Source organism: Helicoverpa armigera, chromosome 14 (genome assembly GCF_030705265.1).
Source record: "Helicoverpa armigera isolate CAAS_96S chromosome 14, ASM3070526v1, whole genome shotgun sequence".
Classification (NCBI taxonomy): domain Eukaryota; kingdom Metazoa; phylum Arthropoda; class Insecta; order Lepidoptera; family Noctuidae; genus Helicoverpa; species Helicoverpa armigera.
The window spans coordinates 3,116,093-3,136,341 of NC_087133.1; the positions used below are offsets into that span (position 1 = coordinate 3,116,093).

Genomic DNA, 20,249 nt, shown 5'->3' on the forward strand with positions numbered 1-20,249 from the left:
AAAAGATAATGATCATAGTCAAGTAGATTGGCCTATTTTATTTATTAAGGGCGGATCAAGTCCATAAAAAAGGTTAGGGATGATTTATATTAGGCCGGGGCGGGGCCGGTGCGGAGCCCGTCCGTGCTTAGTAATTTATAAATTTATATTACACCGGGTTTATCGCCACGAACGGTTGCTTCGGTATAACGTAGCGATGTGAATAATTCCCAATTATTGAAAATTAATACACACACATCCACCCGACTTTATTTGCAACAATAAACAGGGCAAGTCCTTTAAACAAAAATTGGAGAACTTTTATTGATTTGTAAATTTTTATTTTAATATCAATATCATATTATCTTAAAGATTTAACTCAAAAATGATAATTTATTTACGACTAATGATAAACGACTTTTGTAGTGGTCAACAGTCTATAGTTTGTCTTAGTCGTTGGTCATACCATTTCTAAACGAAAACAACGGTTCGTCGTAATGTTACGCCGCCATCTTGAAAGCGTAATTGTTGTCATGTTTACGTTGTGTGTGAAAGGTGAAATTTATGATATTTGATATAATAATCCGGTAAAACTCAATGAATTTAGTAATAAACATATGCTAATTGATTTGTTATTGATTGAAAATAGTTATTATGCGCCTGGGGAACATACGGAACTCCATAAAAAGTGCTTGAAGATTAGGCGCCAAATTGCTCATAGTGGTCTCCAATTATTTTAATAAACTGCCCCTATGAGACTGCCCTGAGAAGTTGCGGTATGTCGGCAAGCAGCGGACTCAATTGGGCATATTTAATACGTGATTTATATTTCAGAACAAGGTTGATGTAAGTGCAAGCCGGAAACAGTAAGACTTCACAATGTTTTACGCACATTTCGTGCTGGCCAAAAAGGGCCCCCTGGCCAAGATTTGGTTGGCGGCCCATTGGGACAAGAAGCTCACAAAAGCTCATGTGTTTGAGACAAATATCGAAAAGTCTGTTGATGGTATCCTGAAGCCCAAAGTGAAGATGGCCCTGCGTACATCTGGCCATCTGTTGCTTGGTGTTGTAAGGATTTACTCCAGGAAAGCCAAATACTTGCTGCAGGATTGTAATGAAGCTTTTGTCAAAATTAAGGTCAGTTTATTTTTTGTGTATTTTGTTTCATTGAATTGTCTTGTTTGTAAACTTGATGTGCCTTTCACAATAATGATATCTTCTCACATTTCCTTGCAACTTAATAACTAGATTCAAGCTGTTAAACTATTATTTGTAACTTATAGTAATGCTATACTGTTAACTCGTCTCAAAACAATAGTATGTTACTACACAAGCAATATCAATACCCAATTCTTATTAACTATGAAATAAGGTAAATCATGTTGTTTCTTGCAGATGGCCTTCAGGCCTGGCATGGTGGATTTGCCCGAGGAACACAGGGAGGCCGCCATGAATGCCATTACACTGCCAGAGGTTTTCCATGACTTCGACACAGCTATGCCTGAATTGAAGTGAGTTTTTTAGTTTTAATTCCTCTTTAAAATATGAATGTGTTAAATTCAAATATCGTCCAATACCTACCATTGGTATCATTATCTTTTGCATTTTGTTGGATGTCTACAAAATAAGTCTTTTGTTAGTATTGTAAGTCAAATTATAACCTAAAACAGACTTGAACAGTTGTTGTCAAATATTTGTTCCCATCTGAAGACTACCATTTGAAGTCGTAAATCATGCCTATTGCTAAGTTACTAGTAGCTCACTTTGTAGCGGCAAAGTTATTAGACAAGCTGTACTTCATACATTGTATGTGATGCCTGGAGTTCAAAAGAGATGCTTAACTTTGTTCTGTTTAAGTGTATTTTTTGCAGGAGTTTGTGAGGAAACACTGGTCCACTAATTCTTGTAAAAATGATACAAACAATTAACACATGATTATTACAGAATGTTAGTAATTGTGTAGTTATTGACATAAACAGTTAGACTGGGCCAATGTTTCCTTAAATGACCCTTCTAGTGGAGTAGGGAGAAAAATATATGAATTTGCAGATTAGTAGTTATTTTATACTTAAAATGCTTTTTAAATAAGACATAATTATGTAAAGCAACTCTTCGTCACCACTTTTTGTAGTAATTTTATTACTCAAGAAAGGTCTCGCCTATCCAAACCATTAGTTTAGGCTTTGTTTGGACTGTTTAGTAAATGGTTTATGTGAAGTTTGCACGAAATCAGTTCTTCATTTATCACATTTTTTATAACAGAATGGTGGACTTGTGTATGTAGCAAAGCAGGAGCTGCAGGCCACTAGTTTTATATAAACTTATCATTTTTGAAGCCTTTATCCCAGAGTATTTGAGATTAGTGTAGAATTTATTCCATTTATTAGGGTTCCGTACCCAAAGGGTAAAACGGGACCCTATTGTTTTCGCTCCTCTGTCCGTCCGTCTGTCACCAGGCTGTATCTCATCAACCGTGACAGTTGTAGAGTTGAAATTTTCACAGATGATGTATTTTTGTTGCCGCTATAACAAGAAATACTAAAATAAAATAAATATTTTGGGGGGCTCCCATACAACAAAAGTGATTTTTTGCTCATTTTCTAAATAATGGTATGGAACCCTTCGGGCGCGATTCCGACTCGCACTTTGATCGGTTTTATAAAGTTCTATCATCATTCACCCATCATCATTCACCCATTATCATTCATCAGTGACCGCTTCATAATTTTCTTTCCTACCTTGCCATCAATGATTCAAATTCAATATATAGTGATTGTTAGGGAAAGGCAAGGTTCTGCCTAGCCTTTTCTGACTTAAGTTGTTCATTTTCTTTCACTCTGTGTTCACTCGAACCGGAATGAAAGATACAACCAATATCTAACATCCCTAGATTGGTTCACTAATGAAATTATTCACGAAAATGACTGAAAAATTAAGCATCTGATATCAGCTTTAATGTACTCTTAAGTAACTTGCTATAACGTCAAATGTAAAAATTCTCCCAATAACAACTTTAATGTTTCGATTGACTGCGTGCGTCACTGTTAAAATTTTCAATTACTTGTTGTTACTTTGTGGAGAATAGAAAAAGAAGACCAGAAGTTGCTGAATCTACATCACTAATACTTTGCTTCATCCAATTAGAATTGAGTTCATTCCTCATGGGGGCCTCCGTTGAAACTGAAAATATTGTTTCTCCACTTTACAACAATGCTAAAACAAACTTTCCATTCCAGCGAGGTGGACATTGAAGCCCAATTCTCGCTGAACCAGTCAAGAGCCGAGGAGATCACCATGCGCGAGGACTATGGCTCCCTGAACCTGGTCACTCATGATGATGGCTTTGGCGATATGGGGTTCGATACAGACAACCCAGATATTATGCGTGAGGCTATTGGCAATGAAGGAGGACTGGAACAGGTATCACTTGATATTGATTTTATATTTTTTGATTCTACATACCTAAATTGCCATTTGTCACATAAGAAAGTAGACTGTTTACTTACAAATATATTTGATTTGAAATCTCCCTTTATAGACACAAATAGTATTCATCAGACATTATGTTTAAATGGTATAGATAATGTTGGTTTCCATCAGTTTTGCCACAAGTGACTTCTTCAACGCAATTTGTACATTTATTTAGCAACGGTCTATTTTCTATCAACCAGTTTATTTCTTTACTGAGTTGACTTCACATGTAAAAAACCCAACCCACATTTTCAAACCTAGGGTGGCTTGCTATTTTTTGTTCTGCAAACGTAGAAGCAGTTTCTATAACCCATACCAATCTTGCAGAGTAACCTTCTCTTCGCGGACGGGTCATCTCTGGAGCTGGGCGGCAAGGAGGGTGGCACGTCGCTGGCGGGCGGCGTCCCCGCGCTGGCGGCGGAGCACCCGCGCCGCATGGAGGCTGCGCCCCACGCGCCCATGGACGATGGCTTCGGAGGCACTATTGGAGACGTCGCCGATTTCGGACGTGAGTCTGTGTTTGTCGAGGAATATTTACAGTCTGATTACTTCCACAAGTGGCTTCAAGTGTGTTCCATGGTAGGTACTTCGAGTGCTGGGGCTAAAAATTAGCCTTCTTCAATAAATGAGTTGTCTAACACTGAAATATCCTACCTGACTTTTTCCCAACTAAGTTGGGGTCCGCTTCCTATTTCAAATTGAACCAGTACTTCCTGAGATTAGCATGTTCAACAAACAAACAAAAAACTCTTCAGCTTTATAATTTGTTGTGTCCCTTAGTTAACCAATGATGCCATAAAAAAATATTAACATTTGAATTACCTGCTTATTGGAGAGTCTGTTAAAAATATGATACATGAAATTAATAAAATTGTAGTATGTCAGACATCCGTACCGTCTCACATACATACTATAAATTCTAATGTGAAGTATTTCTTACAAAAATAAGTAATCTGCTCATGTCAATACTTTCTTAACAATCCATACGTATAATATGTTGCAATTATCAAAATCCTTTTAGAACCTCCAGCTAACATTTCACTGACGTTCCTTAGACGCTGGCGGTTTGTTCGAGGGCGATCTGTTCGGCGAGGTGACTGGCGGCAGCAGCTCGGCAGCCGCGGCGTCCGGCATGCCCGGCACTTCTGCACAACCGCAGTCGCTACAGGTAACTTTACTTAGATAATGAGAAAGATTTGACAACTTTATTTAGATTTTTTGTACTTTTTCCTACAGCGCATCTTATGTGAGCTATCCGGATGGGAATGCGAGAATAACAAATAGTCGAAAGCTTCCCATTCGCTCTCGAGTTGACTCACCGACGTAGGGCGCACCCTTAAACTTATTAAAAACTAGCTTTTGCCCGCGACTTCGTTCGCATGGAATAGTGACTTCCGGCATATTTTTGGTTTGACCAATAGATGGCGCTATATGTCCGGAATATTTTTTTTTTTAATAAAAACTATCCTATGTCCTTTCTCAAGTTCCAAACTATGTCTGTACCAAATTTCACACAAATCGGTTCAGTAGTTTAAGCGTGAAGAAAAGACAGACAGACAGACAGAGTTACTTTCACATTTATAATATTAGTTAGGATGTTATTTTTTTTTATTACGAAGTATACATAGTTCTTCATCCCAGCATCTGAGAGTATGACTGAGTTCCTCCCGATGAATATTTTAGAAGCCTAACCTGGTGCGAAGTTTGGGAAATAGATTTTTTTTCCGTGTTATAGGCTGAAATAGACGCGGCAGGTGTGAGCGGCGGCGACACGGGCGGCGACGAGGCGGCCGCCGACGCGCCCGACTCCGACGACGATATGGGCGACCACTACGATGCTGGCAACTCGCCGCAGCATAGGTCAGTGTTGCCACATTATGTTTTATAATGATTATAGAAATATATATTGATTAACCTTCTTACATGGGAGCTGCTGCCGTTGCCGATAATCGGCTAGTATGACATCAAACATAAATGTATTTCTAGCTTCTGCCAGTGGTTTTACCCCCGGCTTGTGGGCATTACACAGCGCACCAGGATGACAAGAAAAGTATCTTATAGATTTCTTCGATAAATGGGCCATCTAAACACCGTTTTTCAAATGGTTCCTATAGATCAAGCGAATAAACTATTGAGCTTTACAAAATTAGTGTACATTATTATTATTACAAAATTACTATACAGCCTTTGCTGCCTGAAACAAATAAAAAAATTAAGTTGGTTCACCTAGTGGGCACTGGCAGAACAATATACTACATACTATGTACTATGACTAATGTTGTATACCTCTATTATAGTTGTTTAAAATATTCATGATGTACGTTGTTCCAGTTGGGGCGGTTCACCGGTCCCCGACAGCATGGCGCCGCCGCCCGCGCCCGCACCGCCTTCTCCTAGCCCACATGTTCCTATGGTAAGATTAAACAATATACTTTATTATCTTCTTAAATACATACATACCTAATACCTACCGAATTCATTATTTCCGAAATAGATTTCTGAGTCTGAAAGGCAAGATGTTATTTTGGTTTTTCTTACAGGTAACTATTATGAGTCGGCGCAGTAAGTCTACTTCTTCCATGTTCTTTTATCTTACGTAAACGCGAACTTTATCGATCGTATTGTTAAACTAATGACTTACGAGTTGAGCAGTTCTCATCAAGCAACTTGTCTCTTCTAGAGTCTGTCATTTGACTATATGAATCAGTCAAGCAGCGGCGCTGCTCAACCAAGCCTTTCAAAGTTTTCAACCTTATTCTTTATAAATTGGTATGTGTGTGTTACTCTAAATACCCTATTTATTTCCCTAGGACGTGGACGTGGTACCCGAGCCAGGTCCTCGCCCCGCCAGCGCGGAGCCGCCGGCGGGCGGAGCGTCGGAACGCGTGGCTGACAACACGACACTGTTACATAATGATGAAGAGTCTTTTGCATTGGCCCCTGTTGATGCTACTGTGCTTAAAGGTAACTTACTAACCTCGTATTTACATTTGTAAGCTGCTCCCACACACGACACACACATACATACACATTACACACAGTCAGTCTTATTTACACAATTAAGTAGATACCTAGATTAAGATTAATTATTCTAACGTCTTGTTTTTCAATGTTATGAAACATATTGATACGAAAGAGCGGAGTCGCCTAACACAGGCTCTGTATGCTTAAAAGGGGGCTCCAATAAAAAATAAGTTATGCTAAAGTTTTTGTTTTTAGTAATAAACTTTTCATTTTTAGGGTTCCGTAGCCAAAATGGCAAAAACGGAACCCTTATAGTTTCGTCATGTCCGTCTGTCCGTCTGTCACAGCCGATTTACTCGGAAACTATAAGTACTACAGTGATGAAATTTGATGGGAATATGTGTTGTATGAACCGCTACAAAAATATGACACTAAATAGTAAAAAAAAGAATTGGGGTGGGGCCCCCCATACATGTAACTGAGGGATGAAATTTTTTTTTTCGATGTACATACCCGTGTGGGGTATCAATGGAAAGGTCTTTTAAAATGATATAAAGTTTTCTAAAAAACATTTTTCTTAAAGTGAACGGTTTTTGAGATATCAGCTCTCAAAGTCGTAAAAAGTATGTCCCCCCCCCTTTATTTTTATAACTACGGGGTATAAAATTCTAAAAAAAATAGAGGTGATGCATGCTAATTAACTCTTTCAACGATTTTTGGTTTGATCAAAGTATCTCTTATAGTTTTTGAGATAGGTTGATTTAACTGTAATTTACGGAACCCTTCGTGCACGAGTCCGACTCGCACTTGGCCGGTTTTTCATTTTCCCGTACATTATAAAAAACGTTTTCTCGCGGTTTCTACCGCGTTCTGGGGGAATTTCTTCCTGTACCTAGATAAAATATAGCTTATGTTTATCGGAAATAGTGAGAATTCCAAGAGTGAAAGAATTCTTTAAATCGGTTCAGGACTTTCGGAGCTTTTAGGGTACAAACAAAAAATGATTCCTCTCTATTATATTAGTATAGGAGTATACGTGTTCTATTACTGATACTGAAACATCAAACAGGACATAAAATAACCTGCGATTCCAGTACAACCTTTCTAACACACCAAAATTCTTCTAGGAATTACAAAAACAAAACGCAAGCGCAAACTGATCGTCGATGAAGTGAAGAATATATCTGGAGAAGAGATGAAGAATCAGCTTAGTAACACGTCGGATATTGTGACGACACTGGACTTGGCGCCGCCTACACGAAGACTGATGCATTGGAAGGAAACTGGGGGAGTGGAGAAACTGTTCACATTGCCGGCTAGGCCGATTCCTTCTAGAGTGTTGTTCAAGGTATGTCGTGAATTTGTACTTTTATTTGATGGTAGGATTAGTTTTGTTAATTTTATGGTAGAATTCGATTGCTTTGGTAGGCATTTATCGACGTGAAAGTGTTTTTTTTTTCGACGTTTTTTTCGCAGGATTTAACAAAACTACTAAAAAAGTCGCATCGGGAGTCTTTTATTCTTTACGTAAAAGTAGTATCACAAAAAGGATTTTCATTTTTTTATGCATAAAACAGGATAGGCGGATAAAATAAATACAACTTGATGACAAATATAAATTTTGGTGACAAAAAATATAGTTCCCTAAAATAAATAGGACATGTTTCAAGTATGGTCCACTAGCTACCGCCCGCGGTTTTACCCACATACCCGTATTTTTTGTAGTATTTGGGTATCTATTCATTATTAAATATTTTCCATTTGTGTGTGCAGAAGTACCAGCGCAACATGACGCTGCGCAGCGAGGCGGAGGAGGCGGAGGCGGGGCGCTCGCCCGACCCCGCCGAGCCCGCCCGCCGCACCCGCAAGCGCAGGCACGAGGAGGTAACGTAATGCTTATATACAGCAGTACCAGCGCAACATGACGCTGCGCAGCGAGGCGGAGGAGGCGGAGGCGGGGCGCTCGCCCGACCCCGCCGAGCCCGCCCGCCGCACCCGCAAGCGCAGGCACGAGGAGGTAACGTAATGCTTATATACAGCAGTACCAGCGCAACATGACGCTGCGCAGCGAGGCGGAGGAGGCGGAGGCGGGGCGCTCGCCCGACCGCCGCCCGCCCGCCGCACCCGCAAGCGCAGGCACGAGGAGGTAACGTAATGCTTATATACAGCAGTACCAGCGCAACATGACGCTGCGCAGCGAGGCGGAGGAGGCGGAGGCGGGGCGCTCGCCCGACCCCGCCGAGCCCGCCCGCCGCACCCGCAAGCGCAGGCACGAGGAGGTAACGTAATGCTTATATACAGCAGTACCAGCGCAACATGACGCTGCGCAGCGAGGCGGAGGAGGCGGAGGCGGGTCCACACACCATATATTCTTCTTCCTGTCTTCTATCTGCCATCAGACACCACATCTGTCATCATTGTAGCAGAAGGCAAAAATATAAAAATATAAATTAGAGTTTACTGAACTATGATATTTCCGCGCAAAGTTTCGTTAGTAAACGCTGGATCTTGGGTCTTATTTAGTTGATTAAACTTGATTACCTCATCTAAAATCACGCCAAATTTTAATTTGATTGTGTTTTCTATATGTTATCGTGTCTTATACTATTTAGAATTAAGACTATAAATTACAGCTTATCTATACAAAACTATATCAAACCAACATAATTTCCAGTCGATGCAGCCACCAGAAACTCCAGCACCAGCCCCAGCACCAGAACTCGAACCTCCTACTCCCGTACCTCAGGAATACGAACCTTCAGTCGGTAAGTCTACCCTCTCATTACGCTTCATCTCACTGGGATATGGTTTGCAAAGCCCTCAGAAATACATTCAACTACGCATGGATCTGTACCATAAATCTAATTTCATAAAAGGCTGATTTTTCAATCATCACTTAACTTTTATCTGAAGAATAAATATGGCGCATCGCCGTCTAATCCCGAGCCTTTCTCAAACAATGTTGGGGTCGGCTTCCAGTCTAACCGCATGCAGCTGAGTACCAGTGTTTTACAAGAAGCGACTGCTTATCTGACCTCCGCAATCCAGTTACCCGGTCAATAGATATACTAGGAATAAATAACTATGGCGGTTTGACATATTTTCTATACAAAAGCTGTCATAACGTCACAGAGAAGAAAATAATAAAATGTAGGTATATTCTTCAAACGTTATCTGGTGATTTAAAAATCGGCTCTTAAAATGCAATCAGCACTGTTGCGTCTGCCCATTCTTCTATTAATATTGCCATTGAAGCTTGCATCATTAACTGAATTGATGATGAGTTAATAGTACTTTGAAAGTGCCATCATCATCTTGATTTAACTGTAAAAATGTCTATGATCATTATTTTCGCAATAACCTCATGAGAAATGTTTACTATGAATCTAGAAGCTCAGAATTATTGATATGTAAGTATTTGACTGTACATTAACTAATCTTATAAATTACCATAAAACGTTGGCTAGTGGCTTATTTGACCCAATTCGTTGATATGCGATTAGTGATTGAATTCTGACATAATGTCGAATTTTAATCCCCAATCGCAAGACAAAGTAATATAAATTATAGAAAGCAATGAAGAATTAAAGCATATTCAGTTTTTTTTTAGAATAAGGAGCAAATTTTATTCAAAGTATCATATTCTAGCCTAAACTCTAAAACGCTTACAACTAAGCCATCCTATAAGAAACTTCATTCAATATCTATACCCCCTTGAGAAAAATACAGTCAAATACCCAACGATTTCAAATCTTACACCTTCTGTATAAGATCTAAATTACCTATCATAGTAAACATTTCGATACATTGCTACATAACGCACACTAACAACTGTCTGGTGCACGGGTAGAGTCGGACTCGGCGGCCGACAACGCCTTCCCTCAGACGCCGCCCTCCGAACCCGACGTGGAACCTCCTCAGACGCCAGGTATTTTCATAATAATTACATATTTTTTTTAATAATATTTAATTTGGGGTGAGTAAGAACTAATTTAGTAAGAGTTATAAAAATATATGAGTTCATTTTTTTTGCATTGAGAATTTCATAGGGTTTACGAGCTATATTTGAATCGAATAGTTGTCTAATGAATATAAGAAAAATAAACATGGATTCGTATGTTTCTGCTAACTATATTTAAAAATCGGTTACAAATAGTTTATAATTACATTTTTTTTTAACTCCTCTTATTTACTATGTATTTAGCGACAAGTTTGTAACTTGTGTAGTACCTGTTAAAGTCGGAACGGGCGCGAAACGTAGCTATTTTGCATTCACATTTGCCGTCAGTCGTGCGCGCAAATAAGAAATGTTGTTAGAGATCAAAAACATGAACGTGCTAAGGTTATTTAAACTCGTATGTGTGGAAGGATATGACAAAAATGTGTAGCATAATATTAATTGGTGTGTAGCAGGCATGCTGAGCGCGCTGGGCGGATCGATGACGCCGGGGCTGGGCGCCCTCACGCCGGGGACACTGCTGCAGGCTGGCCTCACACCAGCGCTGCAGCACCCCGCCATGACGCCCGGTATGTGTTTCTGCTATAAGTTATACTGACTGGAAGCTGTTTGATAAGCAGAAGTTCTTGTTACCGCGGTAACAATTACGAAAACAACTAACTTCCTACTCGACACCAAAACCGTTATATTTGAAGTAATATATCAGTGATTTCCAAAAAGATTAAGTCGTGACGCCGTCGCAACTGGTTTTTGAGGATAAAATGGGACATCGTCAAGAGCGTATTTAATTTTAAAAAGTAACATACCCACACAAAGTAATACAAAAAAAACTATATAAACAAGCATCAAACCGTTTGCTGTCACGTTATATACCTGACTGAGAATCGAGATGATATCCGACGAACGAGAGCTCAATATAAATCGTCATAACATCAATGGTCATTCTTTCATCGCAACTAAATAAAATCATAACGTTTGTAGGTGGTCTTCAACACGGCGGCATGACGCCGGTAGGTCTTCATCACGGAGACAGCCAGCACGTAGACTTAGGACTTTCCGCCGGTGGCATGACTCCGGCTGGCTTGCACCATGGAGGTAACTTATGATTCTAACCTCTTCAAGAATAAATATATTTTAAAATATAAAAAAATGTTTTGCATAGAGCTGTCATAATTTTTTATGAATGTTATTTATAAAAATACATAGCTAAATTAAATATTCTCAAATTTACAACACTAAATACTAATAAACAGCACACAATATTATTTTGTCAGACATATTCCAAGAGCAATTTCGTTGACAAATATGGAGTATTTTAAATCGTAAATAGTCGCAACTTCTCTGTACCCAGCTACAAAAAATAAGTTATTATTTTATAACATTTGCAGGCATGACCCCGGGTCTACTAGAGAGCGGCATGACACCGGCGGGCTTGGTGCACGGAGGACTCACGCCAGCAGGGTTACATCATGGTGGCATGACGCCAGGTAAGTTAAATAACAACAGGCAACTTAATTGTGCAGTAGATCCTCGATTAGAACAACTGGACCAAGATTATAGATAGTCAAAATGTGGGTGTTTTTGGGACAAATCACATTGCAGTATGGAAACATGGTTTGGCCACCTCAAATTAAATTGGGATAAGAACAGGAGGGTTATGAATGTGATTAAAATTATTAAGATATTTACATCTTACATTTATTTATTTACAAAGCTTACCATCCGCTGTAACATTGATTCAAACCCTTTAACGCATGGAAATAATCGGTTTATATTAGGCAAATTACGTGCGTCTTTGATGATATGCCTATAAATATGAATAAACTTAATGTTTTTATTTGCCCCCAGGCGGTCTCGACCACGGCGGTATGACGCCGGCAGGCCTTCAGCACGGCGGTATGACGCCAGCAGGATTACAGCACAGCGGCATGACTCCCGCTGGCTTGCAACACGGCGGTATGACTCCCGCCGGCTTGCAACATGGTGGCATGACTCCTGGCGGTAAGTCACTAGCTCGAAGGAAATTGAAGCAAAAAGTAAATTGTAACTGGTTGATAGATTGCTTTATTTTGACCAGAAGTTATAGCAATATGGAAATTTTATTAAATTGACAGGAAATCATATTTATTCAGAGTATATATATGGTTTTATTTCATGTGTCATATGGTATTATAACATGGTAATCCTTACTAAATACCATAAATGAATAAGTAACTATCTATCACGCTCTCATGCCATATCCACCAAAAATGGACACAAGCTAGTTTTACCTTGGTTGCAGAAAATGGTTTTCCTCTGAATGCTGCTCAATCTGGACCGCAATACAATTTTCGACCTAAGACTTATTTATACTTTGTATTAATCACAAGTTAATTTCCGTGTTCCAGGCGTCCAACACGGCGCCATGCTGCAGCACGGCATGGAGCAGCTGCCCATGATGCCGCAGCTGGGCGGCGAGCAGGTGTCATCGCTGCTGCGCTCGTCGCTGCCGGGCGCCGCGCTGCCGCCCGCCGCCCACGAGCTGCCGCACACGCTGCCCATGGAACCCTTGCTGCACGGCCTTGATGACCATGGAGACTATCAGGTACGTAGCTTTTGCGGGATCGTTCGAAAAAGTTACCGCGGCCCTGGTACATTAAAGGCCTGCGAAGGTACACGATGAATTTTTATCAGTAAAAGACTGACACTCCCTCACCGCTGGTAACCCACGGCGGCGGGAGGAGTCATTTCATGAGTTTTGCCATTGGTAGGTAAAAAAAAGGTATGTAGCAGTCGTTTTCCCGCGGTTCAACCCGCGGCCAGTGGGCCCGTACCGATATAAAATATAGCCTAGTTTCCTCGAGAAGAAAGTAGCTTTCTAGTGAAAGAATTTTTGAAATATTTGAGCTGGACAACTTCCCAGTAAAATCATGTTGCTATTTGTTTATTTTTTTCTCTTGCTTATTGTTTTCCTATTGTTTCCAGAATGGAATGCAAATGACAAACTTCGGTTACGACGACCAGCACGGCCACAACAGTCCACAGCACGACTACGATCTCCCTTTAACGCCAGACAATGTAAGTAGAAGATTAAATAAAATATTGTTCTCTTATCGAGTGATGTAGGTTCAATCACCTAAGGAGACCTAGTGTCAGAGCTTACCTGGGAACAATTTGGTGCACCCGAATAAAGTCTTCTACATAAATGGAGTATCTAACACTGAAATAATGTAATTTTCAAAACGAGAGTCTATGAGATAGCTGCTTTCAAGCAAGCATTTTCAAATCGGAACAGCAGTTCCTTAGATTCAAGTCGGTCAAGCAAAGTAATTCTTTCAGCTTTGTAATTATAATAATAGTGTTAGATTTAATGTTCATACGAATTCTATTACCAGGCGGACGAGGGCGAGCGTGAGGCGGGCGAGACGGACGAGCAGTTCGAGGAGCGCGTGCTCAACCGCCGCGCCGCGCAGCTCTTCGCCGTCATGAAGCCCAAGCTGTCTGCAGGCCTACAGCTGTCCTTCACAGACCTCGCACCCCGACACAATAATAGGAAACAGGTATGTACTACTTCCTGATCACTTACCAACTATAACGTGACTCTGCTATCTTTGTTTACATTCCTTATCGCAGTACGTGACATGTACGAGATGATTACATAACACACATTTAACATTGTTACAGGTGGCACAAAAATTCTACAGTTTACTCGTTCTCAAAAAACATCAAGTGCTGAAATTAGAACAACACGAAACATATGGACCTATCACCATAAGCAAGGGTAATCAGTTTGAAACTGAAGCGATTTAATACTTTAATAACACATTATTTATAATAGAATGTAATATAAAGAAGATATCAAGACTAGTTCATAAAAAAGATTTTTATGGAGGTGAAGAGACGATGTTTAGTTGTAAAGTTATGGACTTCACGGGAAACGCGTTGAGCCAAAAATAATGTGTAAGTTAGATCTTGTAATTCGAATTCATGAAAGCATTTTATTTTTTAAATATTGGACCAAATAATATTACGAGTGTTGATCTCACAAAAAATCTAATTGCAATGCGTTTTGATAATGTGAAACAGTAGTTGTTGTCATGAACTCGATTTACTTGTGATGAGCAGTTTCTATTTGGATAATTATGTTTGATAGAAATGTGTAGGAAAATGCCTTATTTTGTTTTGCTGTAGGCTAAGTAAAATTATTGTAAAGATGTTTTACAAACATTGTTTAAATAGTCAATCATAGAAAGAAATAGTATTTGCTGTATTGTTAACCCCTGACTCCTAAATCATGTATGCATGTTTACTGATGCTGCAGCCACAAAGATTACGTTATGCCTTATATGATTATTTAAAATTGTACCTCTCAAGGAAGTGTAGACATTGAATTTTGTTTATAATATAGCTTGTTGTCCTTCTATTGGGATTAAGAGATTTTAGTGACTGTGTGTTTATAACAAATGATGTAAAATATTTTAGTAGCAGACTGGTGTGATTGAGAGATAAATTATGTAGGAAAATTAATGCAAGTGATAACCTCAACACCAAATAAGTGTTAAACTATAACTGTTCCCCTGTGTTGGTATGAATTTGGTTTTTACATTTCTTTGAGATATTTATATTATAACATTGTGTTATTTGTATGCAAATTGAATGCATACCAAATACATCTTTGGTTTGGATTCATTTTGATTTTCTCATATTATTGTAAAATTTCTCGATCTAAAGCATTATGAATGCCTCAAACGACTTAGTGACTATCATGTATTATTTGGACATTTCTTCTAAAAATTTAAGAGTTTACCTCTGCTAATATCTAAACTTGTCAATTTTCATTTTGCGTCTTATGTTCGGAGGTATCCACTTAGATATTTTTCATAAAAAAAAAAACATATTTGCAATAAATTTGTTGATAAAATTTTTGTATTTTCTTTATAGTTCAAATCTTTAGATACCTATCAGCCTTATATAAGATCCTCGGGTCACTGTAGACACCAACCCGAAAGTACTGCTGGCAAGTTCCCAGAACTTCGCGATCGATAAGTCTACTCCCACCCCTCTGCACAAAAGCACATGTCTAGACCCACACTATCTTGAAGATAATAAGTGGAGGCACCTTACACCCCAATAAATAATTGTCCCCAATTCCGGACAGTTGCTGTTGCCACGTCGTCGAAATAAAATTAAGGCGAAATTATGTAGATTGTCACTAGCAAACGGCTGAACGGATTTTGATGCAACTTATATAAAGTATTACTTTAACTTACATCAAAATCCGTTCAGACGTTTGCTCGTAGCTTATTATCAATGTTTTAAGTAGGTAGTTCTCTCGGGACGGAAGATAGGTAGTGGAAAATAATAGAATTGCTTAAACAACCGTAGGCTTGAAAATAGCTTCCACCAGCAGTTTCACCCGCGTCGCTGGGGAATTATTTGGATCACCCACTTAAAAAATAAGCGCGTTTTTATAAAAGACTTCATAACCAAAATCCATCATGAAGTTCTGGGTCATAGCTTTCGGCTCAATAATCAGATCACGACAAGCGCCATATTATTTTGTTAAATTATTAACCTTAGATTCCATTACATAGGTCGACTTAATAAAAGCGTATTGAAAAGACTAGTGGCCTATAGCTTTCTTACATAAATGGGCTATAAGTATCTTGCTATGGGCCACTAAATTATAATCTGATTGCCAACGACTCGCCAAGAAGTATCGTTTTTTTTTACGGATTGGTAGTTTTCAAGAAACTCTTCAGCTTAACAATATTAGGGGATTCAGCTGGCTGTAAAATGTTTTGCAATATTATGATGTACTTTGTGAGCAGCGCCGGATTTTTTAAATGAACCCGTACCTTTTGAAGTTATTGTAGGTTGAATATTATAATGGTACTCGAATATTTCACAAGTAGATTTTGTCCACGATTGTGTTTTATTACCCAGCAACACAGGGTTAGTTCTCATAGGTCAAGAACATATTGATTTTCCTCGACGTTATGTAAGTTTCAGAAGCAAAGCGGTATTGAACTAGGATGTATGCCAGAACTAAAATCATCTATAGGAACTTTTAAGATTGCTCTCCTTCAATGCGCAATAATGCTATATTTAGTTTGGTACATGAGTACCTATATGCTGTTCCAGTGATTACGTCTTTCCCTAGTTTCCTATTGCAATCTATAAGCTTGGCAAGCCGGCTTTCTCTACGAACAGTCGGTTTCCTGCGTATGTAAAGCTGTTACCACGGATGCGGAGAACTACCTTATTATTATAAACAAGAGAAGGTGGTAGTTGTATGTAAAGAATGGCAAACTTGGTGTAGTAATATAGCTACTAACACAGTTCAGCGTTTTTGATTATTCACTACCTAAGCATACTGAACAGAGGGTGTAGCAATATTTGGCGCAGTTGGCCCGTGGATGGATGGCCATCTGTCAGGTCATTAGATCCCAACATATGATGAGCATGTCGATTTCATGTTGGAGGTAGTTGTGTGCAATTCTATTCGTTAGGTACTTGATGTTACCTAACGGTGTTCGCCCTAAATAATTTGACTGTTCAACGAATTTAGGATCCATGCAGGTCATCGGGATATGGTTGATTGGAGGCTGCGTATGAGGCGATAAAATTTATCCTGTCCATCTATTAAAAAACCGAGCGTGTAAGATCTTTTGTTAAGTCATTGTAAGATATTCTCATATTTCTTTAAGTTTGTTGTTATATAAAATATAACTAACTACGCAAAAACAAACGCTCATGGTTTTGGTTTTGTATCATTTAATCGCCCTAAAAATGTACAATACAGATGCCGACATTCTCGAACAGGATAAACTCACTACAAAAATCGATGACAATACTCACGCAAATATACGCAATCACTGGCTCAAAATAATATTGTCGCCGACTTTTGACATGAAGCTAATTGTTTAACATGATTCAGAACAGTCTACAATATCAGGAATAGAAAAAACAGTAGCATCAACGTAATGTTTACGTACAACATTTTATTTGCAGATTTTCTTTTATACTACATAATTAAATAAATTGCATTCCTGATGACGCGCACTGGTAAGTGTAACACTTATACACATCAGTCCATGCATCACTATGAGGGTGAGGTTTCCACACATTCGATTCCATGGCCGTCCACTCCAGATAGTATTCACTGAAACCTCGTCATGTGGGATGGCAGTAGTAGTGTTCTTAAAAGTAAGTAGCTTAGAAAGCGAACAACAGCAGGAACGCCATCATAAGACAGAAGAGACCCATAGCCTCAGACAAGGCGAAACCCAAGATGGCGTATGAGAACAGCTGCTGCTTGAGGGAGGGGTTCCTGGCGTAACCGATGATCAGGGAGCCGAACACCGTTCCGATTCCCGCGCCTGCAATGTACGGAGATCGTATTAGTTATGCTAACTTTAGAATTGTTTAAACTTGTACCAAACGACATTCTAATTTTCTACAATACCCAACAAAAAAACATTTATCGTGGAACAGAGCAAAACAAAAACTACAACTAGCTACACATATCAGAATGAATCTCACCTCTCCTCGCTCAGTAAATTGAGATTGACTATTTCCCATAAAATGTGCATTCATTGTAAACTATGTTAAAAATATCCTTCAAAATTACACTGTACATAATAATAGTAAACTAAAAATAAAAATATAACTAAAAAGCGAACAGCATAAGGAACGCTATCATCAAACAGAAAAGTCCCATGGCTTCAGTCAGTGCAAATCCCAGTATAGCATAAGAGAATATCTGCTGCTTTAGGGAAGGGTTGCGTGCATAACCAATGATCAAGCATCCAAACACCACACCAATACCAATTCCTGTTGATAACACAATTAGTTAGTGACAAGTGCAGGGCGTGCAGTTAGGCAGGGGATAAGCATGGACATTCAATGAAAGAATTGTGAATAACAAGAATTTTAAGCTAATGATAATCAGTAAGCTTATCACCATTTAGAAAGATTGATTTTGAGTGAAGTGTTACAGTATATGAAAGTTATTCCATGCAGTTTTAATGACTTCTTCACAACTGTTATATTATTTCACAATTCTTTAATACACTTTGAACCTTCAAGTACTTATGTAAGAAGGGATAGCCCTATTCTGAAGAAAATCAATACAGAGATGCCTGTGTTATGCAATCACACAAGACTTGCCAAAAATTCCATTTTAATGGTAATTTTATAACATTAATCTTTCAGAAAATTGTATGGCACTTAAAAATTTGTGCAACTGGATTCATCTTTATGAGAATATGATCAACTTTGAAATGTATGTAGTTGAAAGTTCAAAGATATAATTCATGATTAACCAGGAATGTATGATTAAGGAACATAACCAAAAACATGCTTAAGACATCACACAAGCTAAAAAACACCATTAGTAATTAGTTCTTAATTAATGAACTTACCAGAGCCAGCTACTCCCACTGTCGCTGCGCCAGCACCAATGAATTTAGCCGCAGAGTCAATGTCCTTGGTGACCGAGGTGGTCTGGAAGGACCTCACTGCTGACAGCTGAGCTGGAGCAGCAGGGACAACATGTGTGTTGGAGGGGATGGCAGCCAGTGGTCGCACGAGGGCTGTGTTGCTGAAGATCTATAACATTTAACAACTTACTATTAGATAGGTACACATAACATGCGAGGGCTACACCCAAAAAATCAATACTGCATCAGGCTAAAAATAATAATCCATTAATTATTCAGATAACGACAGTTCCGAGGCGCTTATCCGTTCTGTTTAGAACTGTGATAAATTATGTTACCTAATACTGGAATCGAAGTTTGGTTATGTAATGATTTAAGGCACCAAAGTAAAGACTGTCAAATTATTAACTGAATGATAAAAAACGAGTAAATTACTAGGAATTTGCTCTCATTAACCTAGAATACCGGCAAGTACAGCTTACATTGATGAAGGAACTTACAAGGTCAAATATTATCAATTTTGATGTTCGAAATGACAAGTTCTGTCGTCATGTTTCAGGATACTAAATCGTGTCAAATAATTGAGAATCTAATACGAAAATGATACTTACGGCAGACCTGGCTGCAGGGGCGATCAATCTGGCGGCGGACAGCATTTTGTGTTTTATTTGGGTGCGGCGAGCGACAACTGAAAGAAACCGAACGACGAGATGAGTTAGCTACTCGAGACTAGTGCGGCTATGACTACTGAACCGAATAAGTTTATGTTGAAGTCACTTGACAGTTTGACCGACGACCGCAGAATGTTACGTAATTTACGGTGCTACGTAACGGAGACTGAGGTCGTACTATCTATACTATCTTGAACAAATATCAATTTTGGTATCACCGTGCACAAGATCTGATGGGCAGAGCTGCTGAATGTTAGCCGCTAAACGAATTATTTAATTGACAGAGGAAAATGGCCGAATCGGCGAGCTGACTTCGGCTGAACTGATATTTGTTCTTCTATGACAACTTACAGGTTCACAAATAAATATTTCCACTATCACACACTATATGACCGTATGCGCTATTTAAATCACTTTTTATTGTATGATGGCTTGAGATTTTAACACTTTTTCACGATTAAATTCACGAAATTCTGCCGCACTTACCAAAGAACACCGAGAGGGAGGAGACCGGCCTTTGGAATGTTCAATTTCTGAGTGGTGAAGTGAAACAGAATACAAATGCCGCATTGCTATTGGTCGATACAGCAGGCAGTTCCGTTCAGTAATACCAACTGTCGATCAATATTCACGAATGACGGAATCTTTTTGTATTTTTTTTAATAAACTTTAAATTACGTGCTTTACAGACAAAATTGAGTCCATAAGAAATTATGAATAAATTTTTAAGACCTCCTTGATAAATTAAATACTATAATTTATTTAATTTAAAGACATGATAGT

At 38.9% G+C, this 20,249-nt stretch overlaps 2 protein-coding genes across 4 annotated transcripts; one reads left to right on the forward strand and one right to left on the reverse strand.

Annotated features, from left to right (window-relative positions):
- The first annotated feature begins 451 nt into the window (after window positions 1-451).
- On the forward strand, window positions 452-15,272 carry LOC110377161 (double-strand-break repair protein rad21 homolog). Its single transcript, XM_064037756.1, has 21 exons — window positions 452-566; window positions 814-1,116; window positions 1,375-1,490; window positions 3,216-3,399; window positions 3,778-3,958; window positions 4,506-4,618; window positions 5,186-5,310; window positions 5,782-5,863; window positions 6,261-6,414; window positions 7,542-7,762; window positions 8,188-8,298; window positions 9,089-9,179; window positions 10,265-10,342; window positions 10,825-10,941; window positions 11,354-11,467; window positions 11,761-11,859; window positions 12,221-12,373; window positions 12,760-12,956; window positions 13,337-13,429; window positions 13,747-13,911; window positions 14,036-15,272. The coding sequence occupies exons 2-21, from the start codon at window positions 859-861 to the stop codon at window positions 14,159-14,161; spliced, it is 2,778 nt and encodes a 925-aa protein (XP_063893826.1). The 5' UTR covers window positions 452-566; window positions 814-858; the 3' UTR covers window positions 14,162-15,272.
- A 2,063-nt stretch (window positions 15,273-17,335) lies between these two features.
- Window positions 17,336-20,093, reverse strand: LOC110380872 (ATP synthase lipid-binding protein, mitochondrial). Of its 3 annotated transcripts, none has more exons than XM_021341007.3 (4): window positions 19,953-20,093; window positions 19,407-19,483; window positions 18,778-18,964; window positions 17,336-17,733 (listed from the first exon to the last, which is right to left on the reverse strand). In XM_021341007.3, exons 2-4 carry the CDS (start codon window positions 19,449-19,451, stop codon window positions 17,570-17,572), a joined length of 396 nt encoding a protein of 131 aa, XP_021196682.1. In that variant the 5' UTR covers window positions 19,452-19,483; window positions 19,953-20,093; the 3' UTR covers window positions 17,336-17,569. The 3 variants fall into 3 exon arrangements, with proteins under 3 accessions (XP_021196682.1, XP_063893833.1, XP_063893832.1); XM_064037763.1 differs by having other exon boundaries at window positions 19,685-19,978; XM_064037762.1 differs by having other exon boundaries at window positions 19,818-19,962.
- Between the last annotated feature and the right edge of the window lie 156 nt (window positions 20,094-20,249).